Source organism: Gallus gallus, chromosome 2 (assembly GCF_016699485.2).
Source record: "Gallus gallus isolate bGalGal1 chromosome 2, bGalGal1.mat.broiler.GRCg7b, whole genome shotgun sequence".
NCBI lineage: Eukaryota > Metazoa > Chordata > Aves > Galliformes > Phasianidae > Gallus > Gallus gallus.
Genome location: NC_052533.1, coordinates 22,605,921 through 22,620,622, shown reverse-complemented (window position 1 = coordinate 22,620,622; position 14,702 = coordinate 22,605,921). Strand labels below are relative to the sequence as shown.

Sequence of the window (14,702 nt, the reverse complement as noted above, 5' to 3'; positions counted from 1 at the left end):
CCTGGTATTTTCTATCAGCCTTGGGGATTCATATACTGTAAACCCACTGCTTGTTTTAATGTGCATGGCCATCATATCCTGCAGCACCTTCTGTGACCCCACTGTGTCTCGTACTGATCATAAATGGGCAGTGACTTGCAATGTTAGCAATTTTAACTCTACATTGTAGTTAAAAACTACTTCTTTTCATACTTACAGAAATGCTTAGCGTTCAATCCAGCCAAGAGAATATCTGCCTATGCTGCCCTGTCTCACCCCTATTTCCATGATCTGGAGAAATGCAAGGAGAATCTGGACTCTCACATGTCATCCAGCCAAAACTCCAGTGAGGTGAACGCATCATAATGCTGACTGAAGACAAACCTATGAATGAACAAGATGTGTAGCTGACAAGGCCACTGTCCCATACAAACCACATGGCTGTTCTAGTGAAGATCATTGTTTGGAGGTTTTACACACCTGTCTTTCATTTTGGGATTGCGATGTGCTTATCCAAGGAAATCAACGTAGTTTACTTTCATCAGAGCAATGCAAGGGCCAGGGCTTTGGCCTGCTCCCATTGCAGCTTTATGTTTGTTTTGTTTTTGTTTTGTTTGTCTGCCTGGGAAAACTCCAGACGAAGAGAAGCTGCTGACCAGTTTTGCTGCCATTTTATCTTTCTAAAATTGAATGCTGCCAGTGTGGAGTAGGATGATCAAGTCACTGCCAAAACAGGATACAATCTCTCTCTAGCTGCTGAAGCGTGATTTGGTACTTTTACTATGATGGTGTGATCTCTTAGAGTGATATTTAAAGAATGGCATTGAAATATCAGATCTCTGCAACCCGCAGTTAACTGATACATACAATTAACACATCCAGCTACTGTGCACTCATAGAATACATGCAGGTCCTTCCCCAGCTGAAAACTTGGATGGATTATCTTGTTATTTCATCGCTCTATAAAAACAACAGTTTTATAGTGATCATAATAAATGTCTCAGCTTTTAGGGTTTTTTTTTTTTTTGAATACACAAACAAGTTATTATCTAGTTAAGTTTGTGTGCATGTTTCAAAAGCGAGTGTTTAAAAAAACTTACGAGGTCCCATTCTTAAAGATCCATTCAGTTGCCAAACGGTCAGTTTATGTTGGAATCCATGCACATTCTAACCCATCAGCTAACCCATCATTCCTTCCCGGAAACAGCTGCAAATACACTTTCTCTCATTCTGAACTTTCTGATATGCAGCTCAAAGACAAGAGCAGAGCCAATGAAGATGAACGCAGGTTTTCATCTTTAACCTGTTCTCATCATTATCTGAAAAGGAACATAGACAAAATATTTCCAGTTTGGAAGGAGAGAATCCTATACCTGTTAAGTACAGTTATTTACCTGTGCGGAATTGTATGCTGTATACTGTGCTGCCTTACCTACAACAGCCCCCATGCATCTCAAGTGCATGAATATTACTGTCACAAAATGCCTCAGATGTTGCTTATTAAGAAGACTTGTTTTCTATGCAGAAATGCATGAGCTTCTCTCCTAAGCCACCATGTGGTATACTGGCACATGCTTCTCCACTAGGCTTAATGTGCCATTACTGAATGTCAAAATAACTAAGTGATTCACATGCCTTTATAGAACAGTAATTTTAAATATTACATTAAAATTTTATATTTAGTATTTTTACCTTAACTAAAAACTATTTTCAGTATTTTAAAAAGAAGCATTTATTTTTTTTAATACTGTACTGGGAAAAAAAAAAAAAAAAGAAATATTTTCAATCCATGAAAGCCATTCCCTTGTATGACTTCAGCGCATTTACCTGGGTAGGACTTGGGGGAAAAATTGGTCCAACGAGTTAACCCTTACCATAAAAATATAAATATGCCCTACTGCAGTATAACTGATGAGAAGTGAGGCGGCCAGCTTTGCTTACTCCTGTGACAGTCCCTTAGGCTACTCTCTTCCTCATCTCTATTTCTTCTCGTCTGGCTACGGAGCCAGCGTTACACCCTTGCTCACGGCGCGCTTGGCAGAAGCAGGTCCTTAGCACTGAATTGAGCAATGTAATTCTGCCAGATAGGGCTCAGGTACCTGCAGCTGTCTCCTGGCGGGTTCCTCAGCCCTGTGGCAGACTGCCTGTTGTGGTGCACTTCACTGTTAACTCTGTTTCAGGTATCTGTACTGTCTGGGACACTGCCCATTGCTGAGATGGTGAGTGCTCTCCTGGAAAAAGCTTTTCTTTACTGTTAGGCACTTAACTGTGCAACTTGTAGTTAATATTACGCCTACTTTGAATAGGCCAGATTTTAAAAGGACCACTTGCGTGCATGCATGCAGTGGCCTGTGCCTTATTTCATGCCCAGAATGGTACCTGTTAGAAAACCTACCAGCATGAACAGGCAAGTTGCATATTAGGCCTGGCAAGAGCACATACGAGGCATCTGCACGCCGGGATAATACAGATGCACGGCACAAGAATTTTGGAAGCTCTGCCAGTGGCAAGCTGAAGGCCAGGGAGCAGCCACAGCAGCTAACTCCTCTGAGCTCAGCTTCGCCTCTGCCAGTCTCTCTGTCCTTACATCCAAGGAGAGCGGTGAGCCCGTGGTACTGGTGCTGAACCAATCCCTTCCTCTGCCATTCAGCGAACCTGAGCGGGAACGGGGCTTTGGTACTCATGGAAGAGAACAGACCAACGTGGTATTTTTGATGACATTTTTTAAACACTAATTAGAATGACAAACAGAGACAAAATACAGGAGAATCCTGCAACAGCAGCAATAGAAAAGTTTTCTACACAGTTTAGCACTTTTTAAAACAGTCCACATGTTCCCTACCGCCAAGCTTCCGTACATACGATATCAGGGCATTCAGCTGGCACTGGCTTGCCCTCAGCTGTCAGGGAACTTTCCCAGAGCTCTCCAAGAGCTAACATTGGGTGAAAAGGGTGTGGGTGTGGGCTTGGGGGTGTTTCTTTCCAATTAGACCCCAGACTCTCAGATAGAGATGTGCATCTGCTGCCTGGTAGGAGAGCTGGGTGTATTGGGCTTAGCAACGCAAAGGCTGGAAGAGAGTATGGTTGCTGACTGTAAGCAAATTGTTAGGGCGGAATAAAAGAAGAGGGAAGTTAACGCTTAAAGCCAAAGGTTATTGTGGGCCCAAGAATGAATGAAAAAAATGGGAATTGCCAGAAAATTAACTGTTGGGGCAGCGTTTCCCAGTTTGTAGAATCAGAAGTGGAGCTGAAGCGAGCAGCAGAGAAAAGCACAGGTGGCGTGTAGAATCAGAAGCAGAGCTCCTGCAACATGGTGCTGTACATCGTCTACTATAGGATCAGGTTATATGTGGGAGTATTCAGGAGAAATAGCTTGGAAAAGGTTGCATTAATGGTCATGTTCTGGAACAAACATCCAGTGGGAATGGCAGGAACCAAAAAAAAAAGAAATCTGTGTTGACAGGGCTGGGAAAAAGATCTCTTTTCCCTCGTGGTAGCAATGGACTGGATTCAAAGGCCCAAGGACTTTCCAAATGACCTCCTTTTCAAAATCTCTTCAGGAAGAAATTCCAGCAGTCCTTCTCTGACACGCCTTAGGCTTCCTCTTATTCCCACCTCCCCTGCCAAGCCACGAGGCTTCACTTACCCTGGTAAACCAAGGAGGGCTGTTCTCTGGCTGGGCAAAGTGCTGGCACTGGCTGACAGCATACGGGAACCTCAATTCTATTGAGACAGCACAGAGACAGCTGGGAGACTGCTTATGTCATGTTCTTGCTCCTTATACCATCACGGTGTGGCTGCAGTCCTCGAATACCTTTACTTATTACTGCTGTATGTGTAGGATTAGAATTATACGTGTGAAAAAAGTGCTCCTTGGCACACTGAGTCCAGACTGTGATGACAACTCTTCGTAAACCCTTTAAAAAAATACTTGAGAACACAATTCTTAAAAAGAACTCTTATCTGCATGTGTTCTGCAGGACTGGTTCAACAGCAGCTAAAGCCCACTGCCTAGCAAAAAATATATTAAAAGTAAGGATGGATGATTAGCTCCTAGAGCACCCGCAGGCAGACACCGCACTCTTCTCACCGGTCAACGGGATGTTCTGGGAAACAGAAGGAGCAGTTTCCATCTCCCACGAATGGGTTTGTTATCCCTGCTACATAATTCTGCAGGAAAAAAAGCAGACCCAGCAGACAAGGAAAAAAAACTATTGATGAAGCCAGCTGGTGCCGTGCCACAGCAATAAGACTGGGGCAGCCCCTTTCTCCTCACACAGTCCCCACACTCAGTCTAGCTCTGCAGTTCCTCTCCCTCAGCATCCTTATGGAAAACATTTCAGTGACACTCACAGGTGCTATTTCCAGCAAGATTCTTCCAAATCTTCAATAGCTGCACATTGTCAGTGTCCCCTGTGCCCCTTTTATCAAGTGTTTTCTTCTTTTAGTCCAGCAGCCCAGAAGAGATGATTTGAAGAGACTCTCTTGGTGCATGTTCTCAGTTAACCTTAGTTTTGTGTACACCTTTGTTGGCTCCTCTGTGCCAGGTAAAATTCTAAAAACAGGGTTTGTGCATATTTCTCTATTTCTGTGTAAGCTGTGCCCACACTGTTTTCCTTTTTCCAGCACACTGGTCTACTATGTGGAATGCTCGGAATACCTTTCTGTCTTGATTCAGTCCTAAAACGGACCCAAGAAATGAAGATATCATGCTTGCAAACTTTTGAAATGTGGTGCTACGTGTATGAATAGAGCCTCTCACATGAAAGGAAGCAGCAGATTGTAGGTAGTAGTTGAGAATCTTCTGCATGGGAGATGGTGTCCAGCATCCTAACTCTTACGTAGTTTTCATACTTGATGGCTGTTTTGGTGAATAAGAAAGTACTGTGCCATGCTACTTCTCCCAGGTTCTCTCACTGTCTTTTAGAAGCATGCTTTATTATCCAAAGGGATCGTTCTCTCTGGTGTTTGGCCAATTTTTCTATGGAAACTAATGACAAAACATGCTGGTTTGGTCTTCTGGCCAACAAACTCGGAGCACTTATCTGACTCACAACTGAAAGCACATCAGTTGTTAAATATGTATATGAATCATAAGCCACAGTTTGATTTAAAAGTTACGTAAATTAAGTATTCGCCATGTATAGGCTGCAGTTGAGTAATGATGTTTATTCTCAGAACTGTTTTATAGAACCACTTTGTTAGTATTTTTCTTAGGCAGTAGTTTCAGGAACAGATGAATTTTTATGTACAATGTGAATGAGAAGATAGTAGACTATTAGAGTGATCTGTTGTTTTATGCTTGAAGCTTGAATTGATCAGAAGCTTAGGAACCTATCTTATTTATTGTGTTGCCTCAAAACTGCTTCTAAGTATCAAGAGCTTTCTTGATTTAATGGGATTTTACACCTCTCTTACTGTGTGATTTTGTTGACATTAGTATGTTAGGGAAAAAAAAGTTTTTCCAAATTGCCATTGTGGGAGAAAAATTAAGAAACTTCTTTTTAAATTCACATAGGATAGTCTGCAGTATACTAAAACTTTCTGTAACTAACTGTTAATAAGCTATCACTTTTCTTTCTACTAGATTACTAAACATTGGAGTATACAGATTGCTTTCCATGAAGAAAAGAATCAGAAACAATCTCTAGAAAAATGGGATTTTATGTGCCTAATCATACCTACCAGCTTACACTATCATACTATTTGTGTGTGTGTGCCAATACAGATCAGGTGTGTAAAAACCTGACTACAGTTTGACCAGTCGAACAGGCTGTGCGACTCAAATAGGAGTTCTGTCTGTCAGCTGTTTTTTTTTTTTTTATCCCTTTGTATTGCAAATTGTTAGATAATGGCTGTAATATAATTCCAGTTTCTGGACCAGACTCTGTAGCCATCAAATCCCAGTAACTTCTGAAAAGCAATAAGATGCTTTTTCGTTGATTTAAATGATCTAGGCCATCAAGAGAAGAAAGGTGTGGATATACGAACTGACAAGCATACTTTTGGCAATTGTTATTTCTTCCCTTTTGTCTAAAACTGAGCACGCATTGCATACTGATATGCAATAAATACACAAAATAAGAACCATAAAACACACTTAGGAATAGCATGCACAAAAATAGCTCATTCAGTTCTTGCAGAAAACAGCTACAAATCTTTCTTTTAGCTAAGTGATTACAGTTTGAAACCGATACACTTTTACATTTTAAAAAATCCCTTAAAATTATGTATTTCATTGTGTTTTTAATACAGAGAGTGAGAGAACACATCTGAATCAAATAGGAACTTGTTCTCAAAAATGATTCTACAAGGCCAAGTGAGCACCATCAGTTCTTTTTGTGTTCGGTGGAAGCTGAAAGTAAACAGCACCACACATGGGTGAGCCTTTTGCCTTCCGGGCAGAAAATGTTGCTTGGAGTAAAAGTTAGTGGAGAAGTTGCCTTGACTTAAACAAAGGCCTTTGAAAGCTTGTGCAGTGTTCAAATGGGGTAAATTTCCAGCCATCCAGCAGCTGACGTGAACCAGAGCTCCCCAACCATATGGCATTTCTTCCTTCAGATGAAATGTTTTCTCTCGGTAAAAACTTGCTGTCGGCTTCATCCTACCCAATGTCAATGAGACATTTGCATGTCTAGAGAAAGCAAGGAGTTCTGATACAGACATTTTGCTCCTGGGTAGAGAAAATTGTTTCTGGAAAAGACCAGACTAAGGATACTGCCTTTGAAAAGGAAAGATTAAAAAAAAAAAAAAAAAACCAACAAAAAAACTGACATTAGTAAAGATGCAAAAGGAGATTTTAAGGAACTGGTATTTATGAAGTCAAAAATCTAAACACAAACAGTGTATTAAACAAACATTGGAACTGATACTCTTTGACTGCAAAGTTGATAGGGTTTTATGGAAGAATCTAGGTATGAACGTACTCTAATCAGCATTTTGCTGTTCATTTGCACTAAAGCAACCTATACTATTTGATTGAAAGAAGAAGGGTAGACTTTGGTGATGTCTGCTTGGATATGCTGTAACGTTCTCAAGCTCAGTGCCCTTTTGGGAGCATGCTAAATTGGCATCCGCGCTATCGAGTGTTCAGCACCTTAAACCCATCCTCATGCCAGGCAAACTTTCCCATGTTTACACCAATACTTGCTCCCAAATGGAAAACAAACCTCCACAGTCAGTTGTCAGCTTCCTTTGTGCTATTACTTCTGAAGGGTTTCTAATTAACATACTGTAAAAGGCAACTTTTCCTCTTACTTCGTATCTTGTACATACAACAGGTTGTTCAAATCCTCAGCTTTAGATTAATTTCATATAATTTTATTGATCTTCTCAACACTTCTTCCTGCTGCTGTGCTTTACACTCAGAATGAAGCCACGTTCTGCTGCATGTTCCCGCCACACATTAATGGTAGGAGGCAGATATCATTTTCTTGTGACTTTTCTTCCTCTTATAAATCTTTGTGGGGCTTTTAAAGTGTTCTTGAATGTCAGCATCTATCTTGAGTACCCAGGTGAGAGAGGAAAATTGTGAAGTGCTGCGGAGATAGGAAAAAAACAAGCAGAGACTAGGAGGGTTCAGGACAATTGTTGCAAGCAAATTTGGATATGTGGAATAGTTACATATCAGTGTAGAGGGAAAACTTTTGTTGTTGTTTTCTCCTGTCATTTCCTTCCACATGCGTAAGATGATAAAGCAATGCTCTCACACAGGATTGTAGTTCCAGATACTGAATGTGCCAACTCAGGTCACAAATTCTGGTGCCATTTATCAAGACCACAATATTTTAAAAATCAGGTTGTGTAGAAGTTTCTATGTAGATATTAGGGGGAAAAAAAGGGGGGGCGGGGGGCTGGTGAGGGTTTGAGAGCAGATTAAGCTGATCATACAAACACAGCCTGAAGCTGAGCTGCAGAAACAGAGGACACATTGCTAGAATGTGAGTGGGTCGCTACCTGTGCCCAATAGTGTGTGGTATTGTGGATTACAGGCTGACTCCTGCAGCAAATTGAGAATTCTTTGCCAAGCCAAAATGGCATGTTTTTGAGTACTTGGATTTTAATGAGATGGAGTTTTAGCTGCACATGGAGTTTTAGCTGCATCAGTCCAGGTGGCTCACCATCTTGCAGGAGCAAGTCTGAGAACTTAGCAAGTCTGTGAGACACCCAGTGTAAGTAATGCTGCGGGACCATCTGCCAGGAAGAAGGGAGGCTTTTCATAGGTTGTACAGCAAGGAGGGAGCTATGCCACCTCCAGAAATAAGAAGTATGAGGTCTATGTAGCACTTCGTTATGTTTAGTCCACGTGATTGGGTGATGGGGAAGTGATGGTACAGAGCGGCTTCTTTTAGTCCTTCCAGTAAACAAGAGCAACTAGCCCAGGCACAGAGACAAATTCACAGTTCTAGGGTAGGAAACCTTTAATTCTACACTGCCTTCTCAGGTATTGGTTAAATCCATGCAGTGATGGATCACCTACCAGCTAAACGTTCTCTTTCCCTTATCCCAGGTCAAACTGCTGTGACACTAAAAGAAGCGCTGGGGAGCCTGGTCCTTAGTGGCCTGTCAGCATCCTGCTTCCTCTAGCTGCAGCTACCTTGATTGCCTGTCACTTATAGCTGACCTTGCTGATACTTCCCTAGTCACTTAAGCTGTGAGCTGAATTATACCTTGTGATTCTGCAGTTTCCCATTTTGCAGGCAGCATACTGTATATGTGCTATAGTTTTTCCTTGCTTCTCATTAGGAATTGGGAATTAATACAATAGAATATGGCAAAGCATTCATTTTTTTTATACTCTTTTGCTCAAGCAAATACATGAGCAAGGGTAAATTAGATTGAATTGAATGTGTTTGATCAGCCAAAACGATTTTTGATTCAGAAGATTATTTTCTAAGTATGTAAGATTCCTCGCCAACTGTCTGTCATGTACATTTACAAGAGCAGCCAGTGATTCTTTTGTTGTACAGATGTTTCTAAAGGATACAAACAAGACTAGCAATGGCCTCCTCCTACTGCTGATCCCCTCTCCCTTCCCCTTCCCAGGGGTCATTGCTCCAGGGAGAGCTTTTCTCCCAGCAAGAGTCAGAGCAAGTAGGAACCTGTTCTTCCTTTATGGAGGTCTCCAGCTCTCAAGGTGGCAAGGGTGCATGTAGGCAATCAAGCTCATTCCTTTGCCTGTGCTGTGGCAGGAGTGAATACAGAGCCCTGCCACTAGTATGAGGTACAGACAGACCATAACCCCCAGTATTTTCCCCTGAGGAAAAATATGTACAGGATCTGGACGAGACAGTGTGCTTACTGTTTCTATGACAGTGCATTTTAAACAGTGGTATAGAAAGATCTCCCCTAGGAGATCTCTCTCACCATCCTAAAGGATGACCGAATTCTGGTCATAAGTGTGGGAAAGGACAGAGTGCTTAATTCCAGGTGCGTGACGATGCATCTCAGTCATACTTTATTGGCAGGAGAAAAGGAAAAGGTTCAAAACAAAGCCTGGCTCTGTGGACTGCTGATTGAAGAAAAAGTGCTTTGCAGTGTTCATCCAGCAAGACAAAATCCATCATGATTTCTTGTAGGGACCTCATCTTCAAGGGTTGGTGTAACTATGGGTTGTAACTACAACAAAAAGTACATCAGGATGTGGATGCTGGCAGGAAGTTTGTGGATGTGTTGCTGTATATGGAGGTTTATATGAGCTCAGTGGTAATGTGCTCATCTGAAGGCATTGATTGCCATGCACGTTTTGGACTGAAGATAGAGGAGCTGCAATGTCATGAGATTAGAGGCCGAGGGAGGGAAGTGGAAATGTGAGCAATGGGGACTGCAGAGGTTGGTTCTTTCCTTTTTTGGCCTACATGTGTAGCAACCCAGTGGTCTTCCACCTTTCTTTTCCTTTATCATGTTTCACCTCCATTCTCCTTGATATTGTGCATGATGAGTTGAACAGAAAAGCATCACTACAGATTACTAGCTCAAAAGCAGAGCAGGCCAGCACTGTGTAAAAATGCAGATTGCACCATGGTAGCCTGTATTAAATCACAGAATCATAGAATCACCAAGGTTAGTAAAGACCTCTAAGATCATCCGGTCCAACCATCCACCTATCACCAATATTTCCTACTAACCATGTCCATCAGTAGAACATTGAAATGCATCAGTTGTCTCAGTTTAGATTCCAGCAAATCAGTATCCACGATGCCTTTCTTGCATTCAGCTCTGCCTAATAACTTTGCTGTCATTTTCTGCAGCATCAGAATCTCTTGACTGAACAACCCACTTACAGTCACGACAGTGTGGGCAAAAGAAGTTTCCCTTATGGCGGTGCTTTTTGCTAAGGAGTGGGAGCCACTGGAGTTCTGCTGGAAGAGAGGCCTAGACAGATCTCAAGGAATTTTAGTCCGGTCTCCTTCACAGGCAAGGCAGCCATTTCTGTTAAAGCAAGTAACACATGTTCAAGTACTTAAGAAAGTATAGGGTAACCTATTATTTTCTTGCCAGAATTTGTTTTCTACACAAAGCCGTATGATTTAGGCACTGAAAGCAAGCCGACGGGCACCACTTATTCTTTGCAGTCTTTAATTCCTTTGTAAATTCTTTTCAAGCATTCAGATTAATGTATTTATGGTCCATTTCATTCCATGTCAGTTAAGTGGTCTATTTCTGCCATTGAATCTTGTATAGGTTTTATTTTTAATGTAATATTTAGCTGCGTTACTTTGAACAGCTTTAAAAGTATAATGTCTTTGAATGCTCCAGTTGAAGTATACCCTTGAAATGATATCTTAGAAGTTAAACTGTATGCCTTGGAGCTGTTGTTTCTATTACAGCTCCTGAAAGCATCACGGAGTGCTTCCGTCGGTATGTCTGTCTCCTCCTTTCTGTGTAACAGCGTGTGTTTGTATTTCCTCACTAGCTTGATATTCTTCGGTCTGAAGGCCCGAGTATGTAAACACAGGAATCCCGTGCCTCAGCTGGGCAGTCCCGGAGCTGAGAGGGCTATCTCACATGAGCAGAGTTGCTCGCAGAAGTGTTTGCAGAGAAAGGCTTTCGTTTAGTAATTGATAATAGTTGTGAGGACACATGGTTAATAACAGCACCAAGACACCCAGAAATGGGGTCAGTGTTTATTGATGATATGGACACATATATCCGCAAGTTATTTGACATTAACCTAAATTATTCGTATTGTAATTCAGTGTATTATTTCTTAGGAAAACACACTAGTCCTGTGAAAGGGTAGTTGCCAAAAAATGTGTCGAGTCTTGCTGCTTAATTGTTTATTTGCATTTAGTGTACATTTTTGTTGTTGAAGTGAAGCTAGTTCCATAGAGGGGCAGAGAGCTAGATCAGTCAAAAAACAAGTTTTAAATAAGCTTCATACTGTACCTAGAATAGTATGTGTGTTCAGATGTAGTATTTTTATGCTGTAGGGTATTTTTGTTTGTTTTAATATGTAAAAGAATAAGCAGATTACTTCGAAATGCTACGGTAGAGCTAATTTTATACATAGTGGGGGATGGTCGTCTGAAAAATTACAATTAGAAAATATTACATAGGCCACCTTTGGCTTTATCTTGTCTGTAGTCGTTCCAGCAGATATCTGTAGATTCCAGATGCTGAAACCGGGGGCCACGTTTGTGTGGTGCCTCGTAACCGAAGTACATTTGTTGCAGCAGTCAAATCGCCCATCTGGATTTGAGAAAAGATTGCTGACTACACAGAAGCATAAAGGCAGCAAATGTCGGTATTTTTTGTGTGTGTGCGTGGACAATTGCATGAAATAGGATTGGGGTTTCAAAGTAATTAAAATCATTTAGCGTGATCTACTCTTGCTGTAACTCCACTGACTACAATTAATTTAAACCAAGAATTTCACCATGCAGATCTACAAATTCCAGTGTCGGGCAGCTCAGGTCTATATACGGACACTTAAGCTTAATAAATCAGCAAGAATGCTATATCAATGGTAATGCGTGACAAAAGCTATTAACTCTAGTTAATATTATTTCTCTCACAGTTCCTATTCATTTCTTTTTTATACAAAAGTTCGGAAGTGCACTTCCTTGTGGCATTGGGATATGTGAAGAAAAGTGTGATGCTGGTGCAGAAATGTACCAGAAACAAGGCTCACTTCTCACTGCTCAGACACCCCATGCGTGCCTATTTACATGTTACAAATCCCACTGAAGTTAACAGAACTGCGTAAAGTGAAGCCTGTTTGTAACCCTTCTGGGATACTGCTTTGGGAATCTGCAAGATACGTTACAGTCTCAAAAGGCAATATTAAAACTTGTGCTTTCGGGTTTACAGAATGCTATGAACAGGGAGGACAGCTTGTGAGACACGTCCAGAGTAAGTTCATTCATTGATATTACACCAGGCTGACGTCAGAATCTGCCTCAGTGCCTTAATTTCTCAGTATGATTTTACAGGAAAAAAAAAAAAAATCCAGAAGTTAAAAGGGCATCTAACGCTGTTTGACTTCTGTTGTGTTCTTTTTGTAAGGCCATGTGCTCTGGAGATGTCTAGGGTTTGATTATCCAAGGGAATCATGCAAAGCAGTTTCAGATGTTTTCCTTCCTTCACCTTAGGACACGTAACTGCTGGTGAAAGGCAGCGCGGTCCCGCTGAGCTCTGTCACTTTACCTACATAGGCAGTAGGGTTTTATTGTGCAAGGTGGAAAGTTACCTATGGTGCAAAGAGTACTACCTAGACTACCATGGATACCTATTCACAGGACATGATTTCACTGTATCACTTCATACTTGAAATTCACGATGTTCTTTTAATCAGGGTACAAACATGAAAAGGTGCGTGTGTTACTGTTTCTTTTAAAGGTGCATCATTATTTTTATTCTGTGTGCTTAATAATTACGATTCAGTGTTCTTTACATTCTTTTTGTTCAACATTAAGATCGGCTCTGTGTGAAACACAGAGGTACAGGAAGGTGTAACCGTGATTCAGTTGTTACGTACATACGCTGGCTTGCCTTGTGCTTATAAATATACACCAAGGGGTTACATAATGCAAACTGTGGTAAATAAAAATATTGCACCATTGCTGTACGTGAGCTCTTGCAGCCTCTCTCTTCTTGCACAGCTGCTGATTACCATAAACGCATTGGAAAAACTATGTTTCTGCTGTACAGAATGGCTGGGAAACAATGCCGACACTTTGGACGCTCTCGAGCTCTCTTTGCAAGCTTTCAGACAAAGCCCTTTGATCTCACTGCATGCCTGCTCTGTGTCCCAGATCTCACCCTGGGAGGCTTTCTGCTTTAGGAACACCCTCCGCTGGGGCTGCTTCACATTGACTGCATTGAAGTTCATCGGAGCGTACTCTTCCAAGCATGCACCTTACCATATAACATATTCTTTAGCTTTTACAAGTCTGTAAAGATGGTGGACTGCAAAAATACTCACGTGTCAATACGGCAAAGTTAAATTAAGGCACACAGAAGGTTGTCAGTGTATTATATCAGAATTACAGTCCTTTGGAACTGAACGTTTTGCTGCTGGCAGTGCAAGAAAAGCAAAGTTGTGTATTTATTGTGGGTGCTGAGGGTTCAGTGTGAAAATCGATATAATAAAAATGTTCATGGCATCAAGTTCTTTTTAGTTGTTCCCAAATTATTGGAAAGTAAAAAGGCAAGAAACTAGTTTTGTATTTAAAACTACTTTCCTGAAGTTTACTTCACTTTTCTAGCTATATTTTTCTTTTATCTAAAAATGTAAAATGAATACAAATGCAGTAAGTATTGTATATTAAATACAGAAAAATAGTGATGCTGTTTTCCAGTTTGTCTTTTTGCAAGTGTTTTTCTCTACACCCACAGCCTTACAGAAAATGAACCCAACGTGCACACAAAGCCAGACACAGAAACATAAGCACGTTCACACCCTTGCAAGTAACTCATCATACGCCCTTGGTTTTATAAAAACGTTACCTGGTTTTTCCTGATCTCTGAATTATTCCCTTCCTTCCATAGGATGAAGTCCTTTAAAAAAAAAGAAAAAAAAAGTCACTTTTTCTCTCAAAGGCATTAAATTGTTGCAGTTGCTGTCCAGGCGACTGTTCAGCACCAGTTTGTCTTTACTGAAATCGGCTTTGTTTGAGTTCACTTCGCTAGGCAACTTGTGCGCTAATGCAGCTATGATGGCTCTCAGTCATTCATGAAATGCTCCATTTTCCCTGAATTTTTTTCAATCCAGCTGTTCCACTGAGAGGCCTGGCGTCCATATCTGTGGCTGCTTCCACCTTCTATCTTTTAAGAGCCTGAGCACACTGCATTCATTGACTGTTTTCTCCTATAGACTGGGCTATAGACATGAGACCAGTAATGATTCCGGGTACATAGAAATGGTAAACGTGCTTGTTTGGAGTCCAATAATATGACACATCATCAAACACTAAAACCAGATGCATGTTCCCTGTCTTCACTCCTACCCCATCAACAAAACACCTCAGCAAAACAGCTCGCGTGAAGTTTCAGCTTATTGCTTATGGCAGGGGTGTAGAACTAGCTGATCCTTAACGCCCCTTCCAACCCAAACCATTCCATGGTTCTGTGACACATCTGCAAAAACCATTAAGTCTCTTTAGAGCAGGATAAAAGTAGTTTCTAGTAACGAGGCTTCAATGAGCCGTCAGTATGTAAAAACAGAAGCATCCACACACTTCTGGATGACAGCTCTAGGCAGAGATGGCTGGAAAGCTGAC

At 41.2% G+C, this 14,702-nt stretch overlaps 1 protein-coding gene and 1 non-coding gene across 5 annotated transcripts in view; both read left to right on the top strand.

Moving 5' to 3' along the window:
• The window catches only part of CDK6 (cyclin dependent kinase 6), a 133,898-nt gene extending 120,121 nt beyond the window's left edge, over positions 1-13,777 (top strand). For all 4 annotated transcript variants that reach the window (NM_001007892.4, NM_001397375.1, NM_001397373.1 and 1 more), the window contains one exon: positions 199-13,777. In NM_001007892.4, coding sequence (NP_001007893.1) covers positions 199-345 — 147 coding nt within the window. In that variant the 3' untranslated portion in view covers positions 346-13,777. The remainder of the gene's footprint in view (positions 1-198) is intronic.
• On the top strand, positions 2,470-2,562 carry MIR1650 (microRNA 1650). The gene has a single exon (NR_035141.1). It is a non-coding gene; the product is annotated as a microRNA 1650 (primary transcript).
• Positions 13,778-14,702: the final 925 nt, after the last annotated feature.